General features: G+C 46.1%; 1 protein-coding gene across 5 annotated transcripts in view; it reads right to left on the bottom strand.

Annotated features, from left to right (window-relative positions):
* Nucleotides 1–4,045: 4,045 nt before the first annotated feature.
* TMEM268 (transmembrane protein 268) overlaps nt 4,046–26,821 on the bottom strand; it is a 34,005-nt gene continuing 11,229 nt past the window's right edge. For 2 of the 5 annotated variants that reach the window (XM_032164962.2, XM_032164966.2), the window contains 7 exons: nt 24,736–24,845; nt 22,164–22,274; nt 20,922–21,071; nt 14,911–15,021; nt 11,340–11,420; nt 9,693–9,875; nt 4,046–5,260 (listed from right to left, as the gene is read on the bottom strand). In XM_032164962.2, coding sequence (XP_032020853.1) covers nt 5,081–5,260; nt 9,693–9,875; nt 11,340–11,420; nt 14,911–15,021; nt 20,922–21,071; nt 22,164–22,274; nt 24,736–24,845 — 926 coding nt within the window. In that variant the 3' untranslated portion in view covers nt 4,046–5,080. The remainder of the gene's footprint in view (nt 5,261–9,692; nt 9,876–11,339; nt 11,421–14,910; nt 15,022–20,921; nt 21,072–22,163; nt 22,275–24,735; nt 24,846–26,821) is intronic. The other 3 variants (XM_032164963.2, XM_032164967.2, XR_004249927.2) reach the window with 2 other exon arrangements.

Here is a 26,821-nt window from a genome sequence, read left to right as displayed (position 1 = left end):
TCTTACCACTGCTCTTCAACATCATACTGGAAGTCCAAGCCAATGAAATAGGACAAGAAAAGGAAATAAAAAGTATGCAGATATACAGATGAGGAAGGAAGAAATAAAACTGTCTTTGTTTACACGTGAGATGATTATCTCATCAACAAAAGAATCAACAAAGAAACTCCCAAAACTAATAAGAGATTTTAGCAAGGTTGCAGGATACAATGTGAGTAGATAAAAAGTCAAACACTTTCCCATACGTTAGCAATGAACAAATGAAATTTGAAACTAAATACACAATACTATTTTTATTAGCACCCCCAAAAATAAGATATTTAGGTATAAATCTTATAAATCTAACAAAATATGTACAAGATCTATAAGAAAAACTACGAAAAAAAAAACTGTAGGAAAAGGGAAAAAGCCCTACAAAACTGATAAAAGAAATCAAAGAACAACAAAATAAATGAAGACAGATTCTATGTTTGTGGGCAGAAATCAATATTGTGAAAATGTCAGTTCTTGCAACTTGATCTATGGATTTGATGCAATCCCAATCAAAATAAACAGTGAGTTAGTTTGTGGATACTGACAAACTGATTCTAAAGTTTACATGGAAAGGCGTTAAGACACACAATAGCCAAATCAACATTGAGAGAGAAGAACAAAGCTGGAGGACTCACACTACCCAATTTCAAGACTTACTATAAAGCTACAGTAATCAAGACAGTGTGTTATTGGGAAAGAACAGACACATAGATCAATGGAACAAATAGAGAGCCCAGAAATAGACCCACATAAGTATAGTCAACTGATCCTTAAAAAAAAAAAAAAAAAAAGCAAAGGCAATACAATGGAGCAAAGAGAGTCTTTTCAACCGATGGTGCTGGAACAATATGCAAAAAATTAATCCAGATAGAAAGTCAGTGTGGTGATTCCTCAGGGATCTAGAACTAGAAATACCATTTGACCCAGCCATCCCATTACTGGGTATATACCCAAAGGACTATAAATCATGCTGCAACAAAGACACATGCACACGTATGTTTATTGCGGCACTATTCACAATAGCAAAGAGTTGGAACCAACCCAAATGTCCAACAACGATAGACTGGATTAAGAAAATGTGGCACATATACACCATGGAATACTATGCAGCCATAAAAAATGATGAGTTCATGTCCTTTGTAGGGACATGGATGAAACTGGAAACCATCATTCTCAGTAAACTATCCCAAGGACAGAAAACCAAACACCATATGTTCTCACTCATAGGTGGGAACTGAACAATGAGAACACATGGACACAGGAAGGGGAACATCACATTCCGGGGACTGTTGTGGGGTCGGGGGAGTGGGGAGGGACAGCATTAGCAGATATACCTAATGCTGAATGACGAGTTAATGGGTGCAGCGCACCAACATGGCACATGGATACATATGTAACAAACATGCACATTGTGCACATGTACCCTAAAACTTAAAGTATAACAATAAAAAAAAAAATTAATCCAGATAGAGACTTTATATCCTTCAGAAAAACTAACTCAAAATGAATCACAGACTTAATGTAAAAACACTCAACTATAAGATAACATAGGATAACATAAACTAGGAGCCAACAGCAGCCAGCAGCTGCAGAACAAACGCCCCCACTGACTGAGCCCTTACTGTGGACCAGGCTTTGTGCTTCACATCAATCACTCCCGTTAATCCCCCTTATTATCACACTCCCCCCTTAATACATGAGGAAATTAGGTACAGGGAGTACAGAAAGAGTGAGTATCTGGCCCAAAGTCACCAGCTTGCTCTTTATCTCCCTGCTATATTATCTCTGGATGCTGAATTCCAGAGATTTGACTAAAATCTTTATTGACATAAATATACCTCATGGCACTGAAATAGCTGAGGTCTGAGGCAGACTGAATAACCTTAACTGTTAATGACCTGCTAGATCAACAAAAATATACATCAGGTACCTACAATATACAAGACAAAAAATTTTTTAAGCAACAATTTATTGAGCTTTCACTCAAGTTTGGAATTCAAAGTTGCAAGCACTTGACATTTTTTTACATCATTTAATCCTTACAACAACCTGCCAAGTAGGTGCTCTTATTCCCATCCTATAGAGAGGAATGAGACTCAATGAGAGGAAAAACATTGTTTTTAAGTGGAAGAACTTGGATTAGAATAAACAGAACTCTAGAATCCATGCAATGAGTTACCACCTTCACTCTCACTCGAAGACATCGCACTGCCTCCACCATGGCCACACCTATCACTAACACAGAGCCTTAAGACTTAGGAGCTGGCTGGGCATGGTAGTTCACACCTGTAATCCCAGCAGCATGGGAGGCCAAGGCGGGAGGATCACTTGAGACCAGGAGTTCAAGACTAGGCTGGGCAACATAGCAAGACCTTATCTCTCTGAAAAAAATTACATTAAAAAAATAAACAAAAATTAACTAAAATTTAAAAACTGATGAGCATTCCTGTGTGTAGTATGTGATCTTCATAGCAACCCTGTAAAGTAGGTGAGACAGAGATCATAGGGATTTTAAAGATGCCGAGAAATGTACACTGGGGGCATACCCTGAAAGCCCCACCCACCAGGTAAGACCATCAAAAATTCTAAAGAAAGGAAAAGGCAGGAAAAGAAACACACATCAAAGGCTCTTAAGTAGACCTTAAAAATTGAAAAACTGCTGCTTTGTCATTTAACAAACACATTTTTATTCTGTTAATTACTTACCGGGGTTCTAGGACTAACTGAGAAATACGGGCTTCTTTGTATTGGTCACATTCACAGCCAACATTTCCTCTGTGCCAGTCAGAAAGACAGTGGTCACCTTTGTGAATAATTTCCTTGAGCAAAGCTGCTCTCAGCCTTGACCAAAGCAGCCTTTCCAGGGGCTGGTCTATACCCATGATCTCTCTTCTCTGGCACACAGAAAGTGAATGGTCAGACTCATCTCTTGAATGGCAAGCCACGTGTTTATTACATTTCTTGTTCACCAGATCCACTTTATTAAAAAGTGAAATGACAATCAGAAAGGTTAAGTGACTTAGCCAAGGTCACACAACTTGGAAGCAGCAGATCAGGAAGAAAAATCCAGGTCTGCTAGGTAGGCCAGTCTTCTGTCCAAGGGTGTCCTAGGCCCAGGTCATCTCAGCCATGTGGGGTTGCCAGATGTTTCTGCATGTGGATAAAGATAGACAGGCCAAGGGCTACAAGGGGGCAGAATAAGCTAGAAATTCCCAGCACTTTGGTCCTAGAAGGGCCCTTAAGAATCATCCAGGCCAGCTGTGGTGCCTCACGTCTGTAATGCCAGCACTTTGGGAGGCCGAGGTGGGCGGATCACCTGAGGTCAGGAGTTCAAGACCAGCCTGGCCAACATGGCGAAACCCCATCTCTACTAAAAATACAAAAAATTATCCAGGCGTAGTGGTGCACACCTGTATTCCCAGCTACTTGGGAGGCTGAGGCATGAGAATCACTTAAACCCAGGCGGCAGAGGTTGCAGTGAGCCAAGATCGTGCCACTGCACTCCAGCCTGGGTGACAGTGCGAGACTCCGTCTCAATTAAAAAAAAAAAATCATCCAATCCACCCATTATATAGATGGGCAAACTGAGGACCAGACAAAGAAAGCAACTTGCCAAAAATTACACAGCTTGAAGTGGCAGATCAGGTCCAGAACCCAGGTCCATAGCAATGTCATCATTCAAGTGAGTTTGGACAGCAATTTGCAAAAGCTGCTGTGGGGATGGCAAAGCAATCAATCCATGGGATTTTTTTTTTCTTAGCAGGTCCAGGTCATGCACAAAACATACAAGGTGTAGTCTCTGTCCTTAAGGAGCTTACAGTCTAGCTAGAAAAACTGGCATATACACAGAAAAACAGAATCAATACCATAAAACGTCAGAACAAGCAGCAGCTGTATCAGGAATTTAAAGGAGGCAGAGAGCAGCAGGGTTGGCTGTGTGGGAAGGCTTCCTAAAGAAGAGACTAAGAAAGCTGGATTTTGAAGCATGAATAGGAGTCCAACAAATGGAAAGGAATAGGTATGTCAGTCCAGGAAAGAGCATCAACTCATAAAGGGGTTTTGTGGGAGATGAAGCCAAAATCGCAGATGAAGGCTAGATCTTGGGGGCTGGGGATCCTTCAGATGCCAGGTCAGGGCGTTTGGACTTGGGTCTATGAAACAACAGGTCTTCAAACTTGTTCAGGAGCAGATCACTTGGAAGCTTCTGAGCTCTTCACAGAATTCCACAAGTGGCTGATTACACTTCATTCCAGGACAATGTTCGTGTCGGGAAACATAACCGTTGTTCTACATCTGTAATATAAAACCACAACCACAAGCGTGCATGCCTGTGAACCAAGTAAGTCCTCAAGTCAAACAGGACCAATCTTTCTCAAATATTCCTATCAACAGTTATCTGTCCTTCATCTCTTTCTTCTGTCTCTCTCTTCTGTAGCCTGTGTACTGGTAGACAACATGTACACGTACCACTGCTTTTCACAAAATATGGGGGAGAAAAACTTAAAAAATTGAGAGAATTCTGAAAACTTACTTTTTTTCTTTATATTGGAAAAAGGCAGTCTGATAATTTTAGGGGTTCAAGGCAATGCCACATAGAGCAGTATCCTCTCTGAGCCTCAGTTTCCCCATCTGGCATGAAGGGGTTGGGGATGGAAACATCATCTGAGGCCAAGTTTTGGACACATAATTTGCCCAGTTTGGTCATCTTCATGTCTCCTGGGCTCTCTGAACAACGAAAGCAATGGGGGTCCAGTCCTTCCATACATGTCCACAGTTCTAAGCAGCAGAGAGAGTAGCTTTGGTGGGACTAGCTCTGTAACCATCAGCTTCTGCAAAGGCCAGGGGGTCAGCATGAGATGTCAAACAAGGATTTTTGTGCTGGGCCCTGGAGTGAGCACAACACGCCAGTGGCTGACATCAGAGGCCCCTTTTGGAGTGCCCCCAGATGCTTCTCTCCTCACCTGGGGCTCCCCATTGGCCATCTTGGGCTCCTGAAGCCTTCCTGACTGCTCAGTCTTGGAGGAAGATGAGTACCTTCATCCCTAGGTCACCTCGCCAGGAACGGGCAGCACCCTGTGCCTAGGATGTAGGCTTCTATGAGCTGGCAGGGGCATGGAATTCTCGGAGAGTTCGTGTGTCGTGTCCCCATTGCCTGAGGGAGCTGGGAGGTCACTAGAAGCCGGATGTAGTAGCCGCCAAACACTGCCAGCAGCTGGCGGGCCATTTCCTAGAAGAGGCAGGGAAGCAGATTGAATACCACAGGGGAGCCCCTGAGGAAAAAGGGCTTAGGCACCAGGGGAAGGCCATGCTGCTTTCTTGCCCCTGGACCCGGCAGTGATGCTCACTAGGAAGAACCAGGCCAGGTCAGCACCTGGGGCTCTCAGAAGATGCCAGCCTGGTCCAGAAGCCCAGTTCTGCAATTTATGGCCTGTGGGGCTCCTGCAGCCTCAGTGTCCTTGTTGCCAAGGTGGGTAACTAACTGCTGAATGGCAATAATAATACGCACAAAAAAAATACGCAACCTCGAAGCCCTAGAGAAATTACCTAATTTCTAATTATCTAATTTTTTAAGCCTAGCTGGCCAGGCATGGTTGTTCAAACCTGTAATCCCAGCACTTTAGGAGGCCAAGGTAGGAAGATCACTTGAGGTCAGGAGTTTGAGACCAGCCTGGGCAACAGAGCGAGACTCTGTCTCTACAAAAATAAAATTAAAATTAAAAATATATTTTTAAAATATAAAAAGAAAGTAAACCTAGCCAGCCACAAATACATTTTTTGCACTTTCAAATGTCTACGAGTCTGTAAAGTATATGAGATCAAAGTGACTCACTTGAAGAAAATTACTAGTTAAATGTGGAGGCGGGGAGAGGAATATTCCCATTATAGCAGAATTATTTAATTCATACAAGGTACCTGGTAGATTTCTTTACACAAGTACTCCTAACATATTAAAAGAAACTGCTTATATTTAAATATGATCACTGACAGTAAAAGAAAAAGAAAAGAAAAACATTAAAAAGGGAATAAAAGAGATTGCTTATAAAAATTAGGTTTATCACAAAAGGACATGTACTGCATGATTCCGCTAATACGAGGCACCTAGGGTAATCAGTTCACAGGGAGAGAAAGCAAAATGGTGGTTTCTAGGGGTTGAGGGGAGGGAGGAAGGAGGGAAGGGGAAGTTAGTGTTTAATGAGCACAGAGCTTCAATTTGGGAAGATGAAAACATTCTGCAGATGGCTGATGGTGATGGTTGCATAACGATGTGAATGCACCTCATGCCGCTGAACTATATACTTAAAATGGTTAAGATGGTACATTTTATATTATGTATATTTGCCACAATAAAAAAATTTCAAGTAAAAAAGGATTAAAAAATTGAATGTAATGTACTTTTTTTTTTTTCTTTTTTAAAGACACAGTACAGCCGGGTACAGTGGCTCATGCCTGTAATCCCGGCACTTTGAGAGGCCAAGGCAGGGCAGATCACTTGAGGTCAGGAGTTCAAGACCAACCTGGTCAACATGGTGAAACCCTGTCTCTACTAAAAACACAAAAAAAATTTAGCCAGGCGTAGTGGCACATGCCTGTAATCCCAGCTACTTGGGAGGTTGAGGCAGGAGAATCACTTGAACCCGGGAGGCAGAGGTTGCAGTGAGCCAAGATTGTGCCATTGCACTCCAGCCTGGGCAAAAAGAGTAAAACTCTGTTTCAAAAAAAAAAAAAGACAGGATCTTACTATGTTGCTCAGGCTGGTCTTGAACTCCTGGGCTCCTGCCTTGGCCTCCCTACAGTGTTGGGATTACAGGCATGAGCCACTGCACTAGGCCTTAATGCACATTCTTATTAACACAGTTGGTCTGTAAAGATCCATTCACTGGTATAGAAGATGGGATCTCAGGGGAAATGCTTAAATTCCTTAAGTATGGGGTTGAAGCTCTTTCACAATACTTGTGTCCACTCTGAATGTAATGAAATAAATGTGGGTTACACAAGGTATGTCTGTAGAGTTAGTAATTAAGGATAGGCTTTGAAGTCAAAAAGGCCAAGAGGGAATTTCAACTCAGCCACTCTATGACTAACACAGAGCAGTCACTTCACGTTATTGAGCCCACTTCTTCATCGGTAGAATAAGGAAAATAGTGGCACTGACCCCTCTAAGTTAGACTGAGGATTAAAGAGACTAATAGAGACCGGGCGCGGTGGCTCACACCTGTAATCCTAGCACTTTGGGAAGCCGAGGCAGGTGGATCACCTGAGGTCAAGAGTTCGAGACCAGCCTGGCCAACATGGTGAAACCCCCACCTCTACTAAAAATACAAAAATTAACCAGCCGTCATGGCGGACACCTGTAATCCTAGCTACTTGGGAGGCTGAGGCAGGAGGATTGCTTGAACCTGGGGGGGGAGTTTGCAGTGAGCCGAGATCACACCACTTCACTCTAGCCTGGGCAAAAGAGCAAAACTCCCTCTCGAAAAAAAAAAAAAAGAGAGAGAGACTAATAGACAGAAAGCATTGAGCCCAGTGCCTAGTGCTCCACAAATGTCATCAATATCTTTCCATCATTATCACTCAAAAAAGCAGAAACCCCACATGGTTCATAAGATTAGCTTTTGTTTCAAGTTATCCTTTGTGCTAGAAAATATAAAACACTTTAAATAGTTTACCACTCAGTAACTCAGATTGGTCTTCTCGCCAATTTACTCTAAAATCAATAACGTAAGAAGCAAGGAACTGTAGCAAGAATATTGGCCTACTTAGAATCAGCAGGGCTGGCTTCTGCCATGGGCTTACTGCACTCCCCCTTTCTGGCAACCTTGGGCCAGTCAGCTGACCTCTTGGAACCTTATTTCACCCACCAAGGAAGAAGGGAAAATAATTCATACCTCGAAGAGTATGCTAATGAATTTTATGCATGAGAAAAATCTGTAAAAATGTAAGAGGTCATTATCACTATCTTTCCATCCTTTACAGACACTGGGTTCCTACTGAAATGTGACCATCTGGCCCAGGTTGAGACTTGGGCATCGATTATATTTTCCTTAACTAAATTATAAGGGCAGCTACTTTAAAAACATGTGCACACACTTGATACTCATGACAGGAAATTGTATTACTATTGGTTTGAATGAATCTGAAAATAATCATTTAAAAGACCCATATTTAATGGGCTATCGCACAAAAACCCACACACGCATGTCACAAGAAAGTACATAACCTTATCAATGTCTTCTCTTTAAAAAAAAAAAAAAAGTCACTAGGATAAAGTGAAGAGGTTAATACATTTATCATTTCTCTCTTTTTTTCTTTTTAATATTTTGGCAGGGCACGGTGGCTCACACCTGTGATCCTAACACTTTGGGAGGCCGAAGCAGATGGATCGCTTGAGCTCAGGAGCTCAAGACAAGCCTTGGCAACATGGTAAAACCCCATCTCTAAATAAAAATTTAAAAATTAATATAAAAAGATGAAAGATTTTAATGGAGGCCGGGCATGGTGGCTCATGCCTGTAATCCTAGGACTTTGGGAGGCTGAGGCAGAAGGATCAACTTGAACTCCTGGACTCAACTGATCCTCCCGCCTCAGCCTCCCAAAGTGCTGGGATTACAGGCATGAGCCACCACACCATCTTGTCATTTTCTCTTTTAAATAGTACTACTTGCAGGCTTCCTACTCCCCACCAGTACAAAAGAGAAAGCCTGGGCTTGTTTGGACCTTGAATCCCCAAACCTCTTGGGTGAAAAGATATAAGTGCTCTTCTGAAGTTTCAAACGTCACCTGAGGTCACCATCACTGCTTGTCTCCCTGATAATGGGTCTGTCCTCATGATGAGAAGAAGGTAGCACAAGCTGCAAACCACATTTTCAGATTTCTGGTCTGCCAGTGTTTAGCCATAGCCAAGAGACAGTGTGGATGGCAGGACCTAACAGAACTCTGGGGCTGGAGGAATTGGAATTCAACAGAAATGCAAAGAAGTGGGAGGTCGAGGCAGGTAGATCTCTTGAGCCCAGGAGTTGGTGACTAGCCTGGGCAACATGGCAAAACCCTGACTCTAATAAAAATACAAAAAATTAGCCAGGCGTAGTGGCACATGCCTATAGTCCCAACTACTCAGGAGGCTGAGGTGGGAGGATTGCTTGAGCCTGGGAAGTTGAGGCCACAGTGAGCAGTGATCACACCACTGCACCCCAGCCTGGGTGACGGGAGCAAGACCCTGTCTCAAAACAAAAGAAAACAAAAAAAAAAATGCAAAGAAGAGTCAACTATCTAACTGCAATTAAAGTAGACGGATGGTTGGATAGATGAATAAATAATTGATTAATTGACTGAGACCCAAATATTCATCAATATGTTCATGGTTAAGTAAGCTATAATCTATCAGCATGCAACTACCCATCCAATGCAACCATCAAAAAGAATATCCAACATATTAAATAATGCAACAAAAAGTCCCAATAAATATAAAATGCTTCCCGTTAACTATCTTTTTAAGTGCTAGGGTGAAGAATGAAAAGATTGAAAACCTGAGCTAGATTTGTATGGTGTCTACCAACTGAGAGAAGCCATGTCCCGGGGAATCTAAGAAGCCCCCACATAGACTTTCTCTATGCAAATTCCCCCGAGGAGGGATGGCCCCAACAAGCCCGAGTGCCTGTTACCTCCGGCTCAGCCTCAGGAACAAGCTGATGAAGCTCAGTCTGCATGAGTGGCCTCTCGTTAGGACAAGAATTGCCTGGCAGGAGAGGAGCATCCTCCAAGTTCTCAGGCCCCTCCGCTGTTGCAGGGCTCACCCCAGTCTCCATGACAACACACAACTGGCTCAATCTGCTTCTCAGCAAGGACTACAAAGGAAACAGAGAAGGGGCTCAGGAGTGCCTAAATCAGGTGGTATCTGCAGCTGACTCCCTCCCCGAGCTGCAGACCGAGCAGAGGATGAGGTCTCAGACTCAGAGGATGACCTCAAAAAAAGCTGGTCGCATTCGGGATATTATATATTTCCCTACAGATGGTCATTAATAGCTTCTAAATATTTTTCCTTTTATAGCCAGGAGTGGTGGCTCATGCCTGTAATCCCAGCACTTTGGGAGGCCGAGGTGGAGGGATCACTTGAGACTAGGAGTTCAAGACCAGCCTGGCCAACATGGTGAAACCCTGTCTCCACTAAAAATACAAAAATTAGCCCAGTGTGGTGGCACACACCTGTAGTCCCAGCTACTCAGGAGGCTGAGGCATGAGAATCACTTGAACTCGGGAGGCAGAAGTTGCAGTGAGTCAAGATGGCGCCACTGCACTCCAGCCTCGGTGACACAGCAAGACTCTGCCTCAAAACAAACAAACAAATATTTTTCCTCTCATGCTCTCACTTGCTCAAAGCAGCCTGGGATGTGGGTATCTTTATCCATATGTTGCAAATGAATAAACTGAGACTCAAAGGCCCTGCCTGAGGCCACACAGGAACTAACGAGCCAAATTCAGGGCTAAGTCACAACTCTGACTTCAAGACTCACTGCAGCCGGGGCTCAGAAAAGGCTAATCTTAGAGAAGGAGCCCAGGGCTCGGAGACAGGAGGCCTGGCCTCCAAACCTGGGCATCACCAGCCAGCTCCATGACCACAGGCTGGTAACAGGTCATCCCGGAGCCTGTTTCCTCCTCTGTAGAAGCAGAGCAAGATCCCTCTGATTTTCTTAATAAACGGCAGAAAGGCACTGTGAACAAGTAAAAGTTGCCTCAATGCATGATACTTTGGAATCCACCAAAATTTATTATTAATATTATAATTATAAAGAAATATATGGCCAGGCGTGGTGGCTCACACCTGTAATCCCAGCACTTTGGGAGGCCAAGGCAGATGGATCACCCGAGGTCAGGACTTCAAGACCAGCCTGGCCAACATGGTGAAACCCTGTCTCTACTAAAAATAACAAAAAATTAGCCAGGTGTGATGGCAGGCACCTGTAATTCCAGCTACTCAGGAGGCTGAGGCAGGAGAATCGCTTGAACCCACGAAGCAAAGGTTGCAGTGAGCCGAGATCGCTCTACTGCCCTCCAGCCTGGACAACTGAGTGAAACAAAAAAAAAAAAAGAAGAAATATATGCTTACCATAGGAAATGTGGAAGAAGCAATGCATTAAAAAGAAGCAGAAAAGCAGCCATAATTACCTAGGCAAAACAACCACTGATTGCTCGTAGGTATTCTTCCAAGCAACTTTTTCTCAGACATTTTCCCACCCTTAAGATAAGGCAATCGATACAATTTGGCCTCCTGGTTTTTGGTTTGTTTTGTTTTTTCACTGAAGATATCTTACCTCTTGGCTAGTCTTCATTTCTTGAACATGATCAGACAAAAACTGCACACAGTTCTCCAGGTCGAAGTAGACAAACCAAAGCTGTGGGGAGAAGCAGCAGTGACCACCGTGGCTCAAAGCCGGACCAACCCCGAACTCTCCCTCCCTGAAACAGTCCTATTTAGCCTGCTCTCTGGCAGGCACGTGTCATTCGGCAACATGACCACGTCTCATTTGTATGGTTGGTAGAAAAATGGCTTTGTGTGCAAGTTTAGAAAAGGTCAAACCCTAGGCCAGATGCAGTGGCTCACACCTGTAATCCCAGCACTGTAGGAGGCCGAGGCAGGCAGATCACTTGAGGCCAGGAGTTCAAGACCAGCCTGGTCAACATGGTGAAACCCCTGTCTCTACAAAAAATACAAAAAATTAGCTGGGTGTGGTGGTAGACGCCTGTAATCCCAGCTACTCAGGAGCCTGAGGCACAGGAATCACTTGAACCTGGGAGGTGGAAGGTTGCAGTAAGCCAAGATCGCACCACTGCACTCCAGCCTGGGTGACAGAGCAAGACTCTGTCTGAAAAGAAAGGAAAAGGAAACAAAAGAAAAAGAAAAGAAAAGAAAAAAGAAAAGAAAAGAAGAAAGAAAAGAAAAGAAAAAAGAAAAAGTTAAACCCTGTTCAAAATGGCTGCGGCCTCGGCTGGGCGCAGTGGCTCACGCTTGTAATCCCAGCACTTTGGGAGGCCAAGGCGGGCGGATCACAAGTTCAGGAGATCGAGACCACGGTGAAACCCCGTCTCTACTAAAAATACAAAAAAATTAGCCGGGCGTGGTGGCGGGCGCCTGTAGTCCCAGCTACTCGGAGAGGCTGAGGCAGGAGAATGGCGTGAACCCGGGAGGCGGAGCTTGCAGTGAGCCGAGATTGCGCCACTGCACTCCAGCCTGGGCGACAGAGCAAGACTCTGTCTCAAAAAAAAAAAAAAATGGCTGCGGCCCCATTTCCCACAAGCTGCTGAGCATCCCAGACAGACTCCAAACCCTCCTGGACATCACCTGTCCACCTGAGGCCACCTTCATCCTCAATGGGTGGGGTGTGAACATGCAAATGAGTGGAACCCTTCAGAGCTGACACCTGTGGCCCTCAACCAGGTCTGAGGTAATCAACCTGAGTGCTTGTGGGGACAGAAGCAGGGCGAGAAGTCTGTACCCCACCTGTGCCTCCCCTTCCACCCCAGGGACCAGCCAGGCTAAACTTAACCAGGCTGAAATCTTCCACGTTCACGTTACGACAACCTGTCAAGACCACAGCTGCCGCACATCCTAATTGAAGTTCTTGGAGAAACTGGTGGCCCTTGCCCCAAACTCCCATCCACTGGCCACCTCCTCTGGTTCCCAGACCTCCTTCCTCCCACTGACTGACCCATGAGACCCAAAGTCACAGCCTTCTTGCCAACTAGTCTCCCAGTGTCTTACCCACAAGGGAGGATTTCTCAAATGGTTCCTTTAAAGTTCTTTACTGTGAAAATTTCCAAGCATACACAGAAGTAGAAGACAGCAACCCATCCTACTGCTGCAACTGTTAGGTCACCTCACGGCCACTCTTGGTTCATCTCCATCCTCACTTGGTACCCGTCCCCAACACCCCCACCTCCACTGCACCCCCCAGTGAATCTGAAGGACATGCCAGATAGTGTATCACCTCATCCCAAGATACTATTTAGAAACTAAAAGAACCAAGTTGTCTAAAAAGATGTGTCCATTCTTTTTTTTTTTTTTTTTTTTCTTCGAGACAGGGTCTCACTCTGGCACCCAGGCTGGAGTGCAGTGGCGCGATCACAGCTCACCGCAGCCTTGACCTCCCATGCTCAGGTGATCCTTCCACCTCAGCCTCCCAAGTAGCTGAGACTACAGGCATGCGACACCACGCCCAGCTAGTTTTTGTACTCTTTGTAGAAACAGAGTTTGCCATGTTGCCCAGGCTGCTGGTGTTGAACTCTTAGATTCAAGCAATCCACCCACCTCAGCCTCCCAAAGTGCTAGGATTATAGGGGTGAGCCACTGAGCCCACCTGATGTGTCTCTTTTTTGTTTTGTTTTTGTTTTGTTTTGTTTTGTTTTGTTTGAGATGGAGTCTCGCTCTGTTGCCCAGGCTGGAGTGTGGAGTGCACAATGGTACAATCTCGGCTCACTGCAAGCTCCGCCTCCCGGGTACAAGTGATTCTCCTGCCTCAACCTCCCAAGTAGCTGAGACTACAGGTGCACACCGCCACGCCCTGCTAATTTTTTTGTATTTTTAATAGAGATGGGGTTTCACCATGTTGCCCAGGCTGGTTTCAAACTCCTGAGCTCAGGCAATCCACCCGCCTCAGCCTCCCAAAGTGCTGGGATTACAGACGTGAGCCACCGCGCCCAGCCCACTTTAGTCATCTATCCATCCATGCATTCATCTAACACATGCCAAGCCACTCCTACATGCCAACGGATAAAGGAGATTCAAAGATAAACGAGGCTAAAAAGGACCCCCACGTTCCAGGAGCTCCCAGTCTACAATGTCACACTCGAACTGCTGAGAATCTTGTGATGCCATCTGCTTCACTCCAATGTTAGGCAAGATCATCTTATACCTACACCATCTCGAGTGTGATAGGCTCCACAAACATAGGGACCTGCCTGTGTTCTCTGCTGCAGCGTCAATCCCTGGGACAGTGCCTGGTACATAACAGGCTCTCAATAAACATTCGTGGAATAACTGAGGCAGGTGCACAAGGAGCCTCTTCCCAGGTCCCCTGTGCACACCTACCCCTGGGCTCCCACCAGGCAAGGGGCCATGACTGGTGAGAATGCAGATGTGGTGCCGAGGAGGTTTTGCAATTCCACTGGGCAGATAAGGCATGGATGGAGGAACAGGAGAGTTCAGCCAGGATCAAGAGATCTGGCCTAACTGTGTTCCGACCCACCCGGCGACTCCATACTAGTCACTTTCAGATGTCCCCCCAGCCTTCGGGGCAAAGAGAATGACCAAGCCAGGCAGACAAGGCCTTCAGCATCTGACCCGCCTCTGTGGCCTCATCTCTCCCCGCTGTGTCACACTGGTGTAGCCCCAGCCATGGTAAGCTCCATGCAGCCCTTCAAAGGGACCCTGTGTACCTTGCCTCTCAGCCTTGTTGGGGGCTGTCCCTTTGCTATAAGGCCAGAGAGGCTACTGTTGACTGTCTCACTGTACGCCTGTCATCCTCTGCCAGGACAGGGACCTTGCATGGGCCCCTCAATGTCGCCAGTGTCCAACCGAGGGCACAGCACAAAGGAGGCTCCGTCTGTCTGCTGAATAAATGCCAGGTGAGCAGCAAGGTGTGGATATTATCTGTGCTTCCCTTCCAGCCCTCCCACATGGAGGTTCCAGGCCACTGGTTACTGCACAGAGAAGGTGTCTTGAGGAAGAAACACCAGGGCAGGGCGGAAGGAAAGGGCTGCCGACAGCCGTCTCATTAGCAGACTACTGCAGACACTGTGCAGGTTGGGAGAACATGAGGCCACTGCTCTTCATTAGCCCAACATAAAACTGGGCCATCAGGAAGAGGTCACTATGAGACACAGCACCTGAATCACACTCTGGCATCCTTCCACTGTGTCTGTCACCCCCAGCAGCACCCGATGTCTCAGGAGGGCTCCATTGGCAGCTGCCAGCCTCAGGTCCGTGTTGGTGTTGGCCTGTAAGACAAACGCCAGGCCCATCACCAGACCTCCATGCTATTGGGGAGCTCCCAGGCTCTGGGCAGTAGAAACACACCATCCCACCCCCAGATGCCAAGGGACAATCCCCACCCTCAGGACTGTCCCATTTCCTCCCCTATTAAATGGTCTGGGGTGGAGGCAGGCGCAGTGACTCATGCCTGTAATCCCCGTGTTTTGAGAGACTAAGGCAGGAGAATTTCTTGAAGCCAGGGGTTTGAGGCCAGCCTGGACAATGTAGCGAGATGCCATCTCTATAAAAAATTGTTTAAAAATTAACTAGGTGGGGCCAGGCGCGGTGGTTCACGCCTGTAATCCCAGCACTTTGGGAGGCCAAGGCAGGTGGATCACAAGGTCAGAAGTTTGAGACCAGCCTGGCCAACATGGTGAAAGGCCATCACTACTAATAATACAAAAATTAGCTGGGCATGGTGACACACGCCTGTAGTCCCAGCTACTCGGGAGGCTGAGGCAGAAGAATTGCTTGAACTCAGGAGGCGGAGGTTGCAGTGTGCAGAGATCACGCCACTGCACTCCAGCCTGGGCAACAGAGCGAGACTCCATCTCAAAAAAAAAAAAAAAATTGGCTAGGTATGGTAGCGTCCACCTGTAGTCCCAACTACTTGGGAGGGTGAGGTAAGAGGATCACTTGAGCCCAGGAGTGTGAGGTTATAGTAAGCTATGATTGTGCCACTGCACTCCAGCCTAGGTGACAGAGTGAGACTCTATCTCTTAAAAATAAGGGAAGAAAAATAAAATGAGATGGGGGATAGATGGAACAGTAAATTCAATAGTGTCAGACAGCCCTGGGATAAAGCCCAGCTCTGCTGCTTCCTAGCTATATGGCCCTGGACAAGGTATATCCCTTCCCTGAACCTTATTTTCTTCAGTTGTAGAATAAAAGAATGTCCTTGCCTCCTAGGAATTGAGTGAGATTTCACTGAGACTGTGTGTAAAGTACTTAATCCAGGGCCTGGGACTCTGTCAAGGTGCATAAGGTATTTGCAGAAGATGGGAGATCAAATGGGTTTGATCTGTTTGAGCTGACACATCAAATCTGTTGTGTAAGTGACGCAATCACTCCATCTAGAAAGCACCTACTTTAAAGTACCTAACACAGCACCTGGCCCTCAGGAGGGGTTCTGGGAATCAGCCTCCTGCTCTCCTACCCAAACCAATGGATGCCACGCATTCAGCTGGGAAAGTGGATGCTAAACAGGTGGGGGAGAAGAGGAGGGACAAAGGGACCCCAAATGCTGGTTTGGGGAAGTGAGCACAAGAGGACTTTCAGGCACAGTTAGAAGAGCGCAGCCTGATCAAGAATAATAGTTCTCAAAAGGGGCAACACCCTGTAAGGGAGATTTTGGAAATGCAAGGAGGACCCTTTGGTTGTCACAGGGATGGGATGGACAGTGCTGGCACTTAGTGGAGGAGGGCCAGGGGTTCTAAACCCATGCCTTTCACTGAAAGACATGTCCTATTAGAAACCATTCTGCATGTTCAAGACTGTCCCCTGGGCTGCCTGGACTCCAAATGTCCCACTCAGCATACATGCCGATAAAAAAATCTACTTAGAATTCTCTCAGCCAACCTAACTCCAGTTTACATTTATACCTAAAGTGATTTTTTTTTTTTTGGAAACCTAGTCTCGCTCTGTCACCCAGGTTGGAGTGCAGTGGTACAATCACAGCTCACTGCATGCTTGACCTCCTGGGCTCAGATCTTCCTGCCTCAGCCTCCCAAGCAGCTGGGACCACACATGCATGCCACCACACTCAGCTAACTTTTAAATTTTTAGTAGAGATCAGGTCTCACTGTGTTGCCCAGGCTGGTCTCAAACTCCTAGGTTCAAGCAATTCTCCCACCTCAGCCTCCCAAAGTGCTGGGATTACAGACATGAGCCACCATGCCCAGCCACTTAAAGTGATTGTTTGCATGAGTTTAATATACACTGAGTTTTCCAGGAATGCCTCTACCATGAAAATTGAGGAATAATTATATTTTGTTTTGCCTAGATCTGTAGTAAGAAGATTTGGATGTGGTTTTGGATTTGATGTGGATTTCTTCCTTCTAGAAATCCATATCACTAATAGTTCAATTCCTAACTTTATCTATAACCTTGGGCAAATTACTAAACATCTCTCTGCCTCCATCTCCTTACCCCCAAATGGAGAAAATAATGCTCCTACCTCAGAGGGGTATAATAAGGATGAAATGAGTTAATCCATGTAGAATAACTGAAAGAATTGAACACTTAACACATGCCAGCTGATAATATCACAGTGAGGATGACAGTGAACTTAAATCACTGTGTTTTCACTGTGCCATATTAGCCACAAACAAATATTTGTAGGAACCTGGAACTTCTCACGTGTCCTAGCAATGTGCTATACTCTACAAGGCCGGGACTTGCCTGCCTTTACAAACCTGACAATCTTTTTTTTTTTTTTTTTTTTGAGGCAGGGTCTCACTCTGTCACCCAGTCACCCAGGCTGGAGTATAATGTTGCCATCATGGCTCACTGCAGCCTTGAACTCCTAGGCTCAAGCAATCCTCCCACCTCAGCCTCCTAGGACTATGGGCATGTGCCACCACACCCCACTGATTTTATTTTTTGTAGAGACAGAGTCTCACAATGTTGCCTAGCCTGGTCTCCAACTCCTGGGCCCAAGTGATCCTCCCACCTCAGCCTCCCAAAGTACTGGGATTATAAGTGTGAGCCACCATGCCCAACCCATACCTTCCAATCCTGAGAAAGGCTAACAGTGCACCAAAGGGAAAACAAGACAGTTATGCAAGACATTGAGGCTCTCAAGGACACCAAGTAACAACACAGGGAGGATGCTAACAAGTAAGAGTGACAATGGTCAGGAAGAGGGGATCTGCATAGTCCTGAGTGACAAGGGATCCAGGGAGGACGAGGTCCTGGAGCTGAGACCCAAAAGAAGACCTGAAAAGGGCTGTGTGGCCATGGACTGGTTACTTAACCTTTCTGAGCTTCTGTTTCCTCACTGGCGAAGAGTCAATAACAGTTAATACTTATAAAGCATTTACACCAGGTATTATTATAAACACTTTGTGTGTCTAAGTCATTTAATTCTCACAATCACCCTACGAGGGAGCTACAATTATTATCTCATGTTTTAGATGAGGAAACTGAGGCCCTGATAGATTAAGTAACTCACCCCAAGTTGCAGAGCTAGCAAATGGTGGTGGTATCCTGCCTCCTTATAAGGTTGTTGTTGGGCATAGATGTGAAGCCCCAAGCATACAGCACACAATAGGTGCTCATGAAATGATGGACATTATTAGGAAGAAAAGAAAGAGTCTCCTAAATGAGCAGACAGTGATGACGGCACTGCCAGGATGCACCTGGGACCTCCATGCTGCACACAAGCCTTGCTCATTTTCTGGGATCTGTGCCTGGCACAGAGTAAGACCCTGTCATTCATACATACATACATAGATGCATGCATGGATGGATGGATGGATGGATGGATGGATGGATGGACGGACAGATGGATGGACAGATGGATATATATTGTTGGAACAGTAAATTCAATAGTGTCAGTCCTGGGTCAAAGCTCAGCTCTGCTGTTTCCTGGCTGTGCGGCCCTGGACAAGGTATATCCTGGTACTATCAAGAGCTTCATAAATACCGGCTGAATAAAAGGAGGAAAGAAGAGACAGAGGCAGAGCGCCAAAGCAGGCATTCCCTCCATCATGTGAATTACATCTGCATCCTCGAAGCACCTGTCAGGTGCCAATCTTTTTTGCTTGCTCTCGCTAAATAAAACAAACACTTTGCTTCTTCCCCTCCCCAAGACAAAGTTCTTGCTGCAGGAGTAGCCAGCTCGATTTTTTTTTTATAGGACAAACACAAGGGCCATGAAAGCTTCAACAGACCCCAAGGGCAGCATTATTTTGTCAGTCTCGTGGCAAAGCCCAACAATGATCCTTACAGAATGAGTACACCATAAAGTTCCCATTTGTCTCGTGAACACACGCACTAAGTGGAATTCACACCCCAAATGCTGATTTACATTTCCCAACATCCTGCCCTCCCTTTCCGAGTCAGGCAAGATCAGAGTCCAGCACTGTGCCAGGGATCGGGGGATGAAGGAACAGGAGCTTCCCAAGTAGGTGGAAAGACAACATAGGTGCAGTAGCAGAGAAATGGTCCCCAAAGATGTCTAAATCCTATTCCCCAAAACCAGTGCAAATGTTACGCAGCAAAGGGGAGTTAAAGTAGCCAATGAAATTTATGTTGTTAATCAGCTGACCTTAAAATTAGGAGATTATCTCAGATTATCCAGATGGCCCAATGTAATAACAAGGGTCCTTAAAAGTAGAAGAGGAGGCCGGGCATGGTGGCTCACGCCTGTAATCCCAGCACTTTGGGAGGCCAAGGCGGGCGGATCACGAGGTCAGGAGATCGAGACCATCCTGGCTAACACAGTGAAACCCCGTCTCTACTAAAAATACAAAAAATTAGCCGGGCGAGGTGGCGGGCGCCTGTAGTCCCAGCTACTCGGGAGGCTGAGGCAGGAGAATGGCGTGAACCCCCGGGGGGCGGAGCCTGCAGTGAGCCGAGATCACGCCACTGCACCCCAGCCTGGGCGATGGCGAGACTCTGTCTCAAAAAAAAAAAAAAAAAAAAAAAAAAAAAGTAGAAGAGGGAGGCAAAAGAGCCAGAGAAGGAGATGTGAAAAAGACTGGATCTGCCATTGCTGGCTTTGAAGATGAAGAAAGGGATCATCAGCCAAGGAATGCAGAGGACCACTAGGAGCTATACAGGCAAGAAAACAGATTCTCCCCCAGAGCCTTCAGAAGGAAGCAGCCCTGCCTGTACCTAGATTTTAGTCCAGTGAGACCTATGTCAAATATCTAACCTACAGAACTGGAAGATAATAAATTGGTGTTGTTTCAGCCCACTAAGTTCATGGTAATTTGTTACAGCAGCTTTGGAGAACCAACAGTTTTCTCTAGTGTTGTGGCTAAGAACATGGCTTGGAATCTGACGCCCTGGCCTTGATTTCCAACTCTGGCATTTATTAGTAGCATGGCCGGGGCTGCTCTTTGAGCCTGAGTCTAGGGTTCCTCGACTGCAAAATAAGTGTAACAGCCTCTACCCAGATTTAATGTCGAAGGATTTAATGAGTTAATGTGGTAAGCATTTAACAGAGGACCTACTACATATGATGTGCTCAGTGCATATCAAAAGACAGACACTGAAGGGACAGAATACAATTAAAATCATACATCAAGCTGGGAGGTATCCACCTCCTTTCTGAACGTGATCAGGAACCAGAGGGCTCAGGGTTTGAACCCTGGCTCTGTCACTAACAGGGATCCAGGACAAGTTACCTAAACTCTCGGACCACCCACCTTGCCTCAAAGGTCATTGCTGGGATTAGAGACATGACTGTCAATAGAGCAGCAGGTCAGCATCTGCCCGTCACAGGAGGGAATAATGTAAATTACCTCTCCCCAGACGTCAACTTCAGGCACCTTGTGCTGCAGGTGGGTTCAGTAACCCTCCCTTGTTTACAAGGCTGTTGTGAGCACCCAGGGAGAGGAAGTGCATGAAAGGGCTCAGTTAACTAAAGTACTGTCAGGATATGGGCTATTACTGCTCTCCTCTCACATTCCCAAAACACAGCTTGCTTCCAGAAAAACAATCCACAGGGATTAGACAGGAAAAGCAGAGAGAACAATCACATACACAATTTGATTTCTTTTAGTCACTGGGCTTATGGGCTAGTGTGAATTTTCATGGCCAGGGAAATTCTTTGAGGGAGGCAAAAGAGAAAAATCTGATTCTCACGCCTGCACCACCCTTCTGGAGACAGTGTGGCAGGGATCTCCAGACATCTCACCTTCTTCTGGTGTCTTTCAAAGACCAGCACAAGAGTCAAGGTCAGGCTCACCGCGGCCAGGGTCACGAGCAGCATGCCAGCCCAGTGGTTCCCCAAGGCAAACATCTGACTGGTAGAGTAGATATTGGCCCACACCACCACATAGAAAACCTGCAACACGCCAGACAGAGAGCATGGTCAGGAAATTCAGTCCTCGCATAAAGCAGCTCCATTCAAAGGGACACCCTTCAGACACTATTGATACCCTCCTTGGATTCAGACAGTTCACAGCACCAGTAAGAGATCGATGCAGACAGCTGGGTCTGTGAGAATGAGCTCATGTTCCTTGTTTATAAGCAAAAGTAGACAAAAAGGGTTAGTAGCTACTCCTAATCCTTGTTTACCTTAATTTTAAGTAAAACAGAAAAAGGCAGGTGGATCTGACGTGAGACAGGTAACAGTTCAAAGACCACAATGATCCTTCAAGTACTACATGGCTTTGGACAATTTATAACTCCTCTAAGTCTCAGTTTCCTCATCTGTAAAATGGGGATAATAACACCTATTTCACAGCATTGCAATAAGGGTTAACAAGGTAACATAAGTAACAGCTCAGCACTCACCAGGGAACGAATCAATGCTGCTTCCCACCCTTTTCCCTACTCCCTAGAAGTGGGACCTGGGAGTCATGTGTGCTATTTGACCATTTATACATACAAAACAGCAGCAAATCATAGTGGTTCCAAGCACAGATGCTGAAACCAGACTGCCTGGGTTCAAATCCTGGCTCTGTCATTTATGTATGTAAGTGTTTACATATATCAATATGAAGATGTATATGCATATATATATATATATATATACACATATATACACGTATGTGTATACACACATATATATACACGTATATATGACTAGAGCTGAAATAGACCCATCTGTTGAGCAGATGGGAAAACCAAGTTCTGGAGAGGAGGAAAGTCTTGGCCAAGGCCAGACATTGAGATCTGCAGACTCCCAGTCCCAAGCTCTGCCCACAGTAAACCCTGACTCCCATCCTTTATGCAACGACCTGGTTACAACGCTCTCCCATAAATTTCCTCTGATCCCAAATCAATGTCCATATGTACTGCTCATTTCCAGGCACCTGGGCCAACAGCCCCCAAGCCCCTGACCCACACCAACAGGCTCCAAGACACGGTGCTGAATTTGGTGGCGCCACAAGCTGTCAGGGCAGGGTCAGTGTGCGGGCCACCTCCCCCTTACCACAGCAAAGGCCAGCCGCATAGGCCTCGAGTTGTAGATGATATATCTTCTCACTTGGGGCTCCAAGAGGGCACTCTCAGCCAAGCTCCTGTACTGGTCGGCCGGGACCTGCTTGGAACCCAGGGAAAGAGATCAATTAGCCGCGGGACAGCCAGTTTCCGGTGCATGTGACTATCATGTGGAAGAGGGATTAGGCACATTCTAGGCTGTCCCAAAGGCAGAATAAGGAGCTTGGAGCACTGGGTTGAAGTCACATGGTGCAGCTCTCAGCTTAGGGAAGAACAGGCATCACGACATCTGGAGAAGGATCCACACAGCCTCAGACTCAGTACCTTGCAGTAGACACAGGGTAGCCTGATGGTTAAGGCACAGGCCCTGGAGTCAGACAGCCCTGGGCTCAAACTCTGGCCCGGCCACTCATGTGTTGTGTGACCTAGAGCAAGTAACCCGACTCCTCTGAGCCTCAGTTTTCTCCTCTGTAAAATAAGGATAATAAAAGTACCCACTTTGTAGAACCAAGGTACATATTAAATGAGATAATACATGTACAGTGCTGAGCAAAGGGCCAGTCCCTCAGTGAATACTCAATATAGAGTTGCCATTATCAATACTGCAGTATCAATAGCTATTAACGCCATCCAAAAGACTGAACACTCACCTCTTCCTGCCCAAACAAAAGTGTCTACAGAATATAAAGGCCCCATGAGAGTAGAACTAAGAAAACAGAACTTAACCATTAAAATGATATTTAGGACAGGTGCAGTGTCTCACATCTGTAATCCTAGCACTTTGGGAGACCAAGGCAGGCGGACTGCTTGAGCCTGGGAGTTCAAGACCAGCCTGGGCAACAAAGCAAGACCCTGTCTCTTTTTATAAAAATATAAAAGAAGGCTGGGCATGGTGGCTCACGCCTGTAATCCCAAGCACTTTGGGAGGTCGAGGTAGGCGGATCATGAGATCAGGAGTTCAAGACCAGCCTGGCCAACACGGTGAAACCCTGTCCCTGCTAAAAATACAAAAATTAGCTGGGTGTGGTGGCACACACCTGTAATCCCAGCTACCTGGGAGGCTGAGGCAGGAGAATTGCTTGAAGCCAGGAGGCGGAGGTTGCAGTGAACCTAGATCGCACCACTGCACTTCAGCCTGGGCTACAAAGCAAGACTCTGTCTCAAAACATTAATTAATTAATTAATTATTAATTAATTAATTAATTAATTTAATAGAAAAAAATTATATTTAGGAACACGGTAGAACAATATGTAAACTGTTCACCCATAAGAAAACCAAATCTGCCAGGCGTGGTGGCTCATACCTGTAATCCCAGCACTTTGGGAGGCCAAAGCGGGCGGATCACTTAAGGTCAGGAGTTGGAGACCAGCCTGGCCAACATGGTGAAACCCCGTCTCTACTAAAAAATACAAAAATTAGCCAGCCATGGTGCATGCTTGTAGTTCCAGCTACCTGGGAGGCTGAGGCATGAGAATCACTTGAACCCAGGAAGCAAGAGGTTGCAGTGAGCCCAGATTGCGCCACTGCACTCCAGCCTGGGCAAAAGAGCAACACTCTGTCTCAAAAAAAAAAAAAAAAAAAAGAGAGAGAGAGAAGTAAATTCTAAAATCTTCAGACTAAAATTAGCAGTATATCTTCCCTATTCATAATTAATCCTTAATCCTCCTTGGCTAGCACAGGAAAGGCCTGATCATGTTGGGGGCTTTGGGAAGAGAGTACAACCCGTACAGATAGGTACTTCATAACAATAATAGCTACAATGTATTGAGCATTTACTATATACTAGAGACAATGAAGGGTTCCTCAAGCACTACTGCATTTAATCCTAATGAAAAACCTTTGTAGTAGGTATCAATATTATCCACATTTACAGATGATAAAACTGAGGCTCAGAGAGGTTAAGTCACCTTCCCAAAGTCACATAGGTAGTGAGCATCGAAGCTAGATCTGCATCCAGTTCCACAGGTCTGTGATGCCTGGCCTCAAATCACTATGCTTGAAGGTACTGCATCATTATCTAACGAATTCATATGCACTCTCCTTTGTCTATGCAGTTCCCTCTCCTAAAATGCCCTTCCTCCTCTCCACCCAGCATATTCCTATTTATTCAAGATCCCAGATCAAGCATCTGCTCCTCTGCAAAGCTTTCACAACCACTGCCCTCTTCCCCCAGGCAAGTTTCTCATTTTCTCCTGTGAATGTCTTCACTGCCTATGCATCCCTCTCCTGTGGCATTTATATGATACTGTCCCAATTTCTCCCACACACACCCATCTCCCTCACTGGGATCTGTGGACACAGGTACTGTGTCCTGTCCACCTCTATTATGTTTAGCCAATTAAGTGCCTGGCACAGAGTGGGCACCCAAAAAAATACACATTTGTTAAGTGAGTTAATTGGGAAGAGAGGAAAGAGAGGGCAGTTCTAATATACCTTCCTTATATACCCTATGACAGCTGGTACAGAGTGTTGCATAAAGATTTTGTGAACAACTGGATGAAAAGATAGAGGGATGAATGGATGAAAGAGAAAACGGTAGGGACTCAAGGAAATCAGCACTCACCTGGATGCCCCAGGTTTGCAGTTGCTCTTCTGCAGCTCCCAGGTCGAAGGAGATGGGTGCACAGGTATTGTCAATCCGGAGAACAGTGAGGACCTGGCCATTGTGGAGCTCTGGAAGCAGACCAGAAGCTTTATCTGGCTGAGTGATAACCATGCCAGGCTTGTGGGGTCAGCCCAAAGCCTGACAGCATCCCACCTCTGGCCATGAGAACCTCCTCGCAACAAGGAGGGACACAGGGGCCATCCTCAAATCCTCTTGAGAGAAGGACTGGATTTGACTGGGAAGCCCCCAGCAGGCAGAACTAAGGCCAGAAGGAAGAGGCTACTAGGACCACCATGTGAGACCACATAAGGAAGAACTTTCCAAGGGCAAAAGCTGTCCCCAACAAAGAATAGGCATTTTTTGTCCCCACAAAAAAATGTTCCCCAACACAAGGAATATTTAAACAGAGACTGAAAAACTACATTGAGGGGGGTGATGCAGTGGACCTTTATTTAAGCACTGCAAAGGATGCTCAGCTGAATAAGTTAAATTCCCAGTAGGCTCAGAGAGTCTAAGTAAGAAATAACTGGTCACAGTAGGCAGAACAATGGCCCCAAAGACGTCCACACCCTAATCCCCAGAGCCTGCAAATATACTGCCTTCCATGGCAAAGGGTGGAAGTAAGGGGGCTCATTAGCTGGCCTTTAATAGGGAGACTATCCTGAATCATCTGGGTGGGCCCCATGAAATCACAAGGAACCTTAAACGTGGAAGAGGGGGACAGAAGTAGAGTCAGAGGGAGATGTGACTATAGATGAAATGCAAGGAGGGATGTGTCATCGATCGCTTTGACCACGGAGGGAGAGGGCCATGAGCCAGGGAATGTGGGTGGCCCCAGGGGGCTGGACAAGGAAAGGAAATAGATTCTCCCCAGAGCCTCCAGAAAGAAAAACAGTCCTGCCACCATGGGGATTTCGGCTCAGTGAGATCAGTGTCAGACTTCTAACTTACAGAACTATGAAATAACAAATCCAGCTGGGTGCGATGGCTCACGCCTATAATCCCAGCACTGTAGGAGGCTGAGGCAGATGGATCACCTGAGGTCAGGAATTTGAGACCAGCCTGGCCAACATGGTGAAACCGTGTCTCTACTAAAAACACAAAAATTAGCCAGACGTGGTGGCACATGCCTGTAATCCCAGCTACTGGGGGAGGCTGAGGTAGGAGAATTGCTTGAACCTGGAAGGTGGAGGTTGCAGTGAGCCGAGATCATGCCATTGCACTCCAGCCTGGGCAACAAGAGTGAAACTCCATCTCAAAATAAATAAATAAATAAATAACAAATCTGTGGTTGGTTTGGTTTTTTGTTGTTGTTGTTGTTGTTGTTTTGGAGACAGAGTCTCTCTCTGTCACTCAGGCTGGAGTGCAGTGGCACGATCCCAGCTTACTACAATATCCACCTCCCAGGTTCAAGTGATTCTTGTGCCTCAGCCTTTCAAGTAGCTGGGATTACAGGCATGTGACACCGTGCCTGGCTAATTTTTGTATTTCAGTAGAGACACAGTTTCGCCATGTTGGCCAGGCTGGTCTCAAACTCCCAGCTTCGTATTCTCTGCCCGCCTCGGCCTCCCAAAGTACTGGGATTACAGGTATGAGCCACTGCACCTGGCCCAAATCCGTGGTTTTAAGCCAGTATGTTAGTGGTAACTTGTTATAGCAGCAATAGAAAACTAATACACTGACTTACTGTAATCCCTCCTACGTATGGCTGCAACACACTCAGCATTTCAAAAGCATAAAATACATGTTTATTCCCTCAAAAAACACGCATCAACCCAGGCTGCTCACAACTGCTACCAAAGCCCCCGCCCTCCAAGGGTGGGATGAAGCCAGACCATGAGACCAGCTGGAGAGAAAGGTCTGGACTGAAATCCCCTCAAGGCCAGGGAGGAATGGCAGCAGCAGGAAGCCAAACCTATCTGCCTGCAGTTCCAAGTAGAGAAACTGGACAAAAGGATCGAGATCTCCTTGCACCACAGTACAAGGCCCTGTGAGCCACTGGTCAGCAGCCAGGAGGTCTGGGGGGTGGGAGAGATTCCAACCC

The sequence above is a fragment of the Hylobates moloch genome, unplaced genomic scaffold (assembly GCF_009828535.3).
Source record: "Hylobates moloch isolate HMO894 unplaced genomic scaffold, HMol_V3 SCAFFOLD_10, whole genome shotgun sequence".
Taxonomy (NCBI): domain Eukaryota; kingdom Metazoa; phylum Chordata; class Mammalia; order Primates; family Hylobatidae; genus Hylobates; species Hylobates moloch.
The sequence above is the reverse complement of the archived record's forward strand: the minus strand, read 5'-3'. Positions and strand labels throughout refer to the sequence as shown.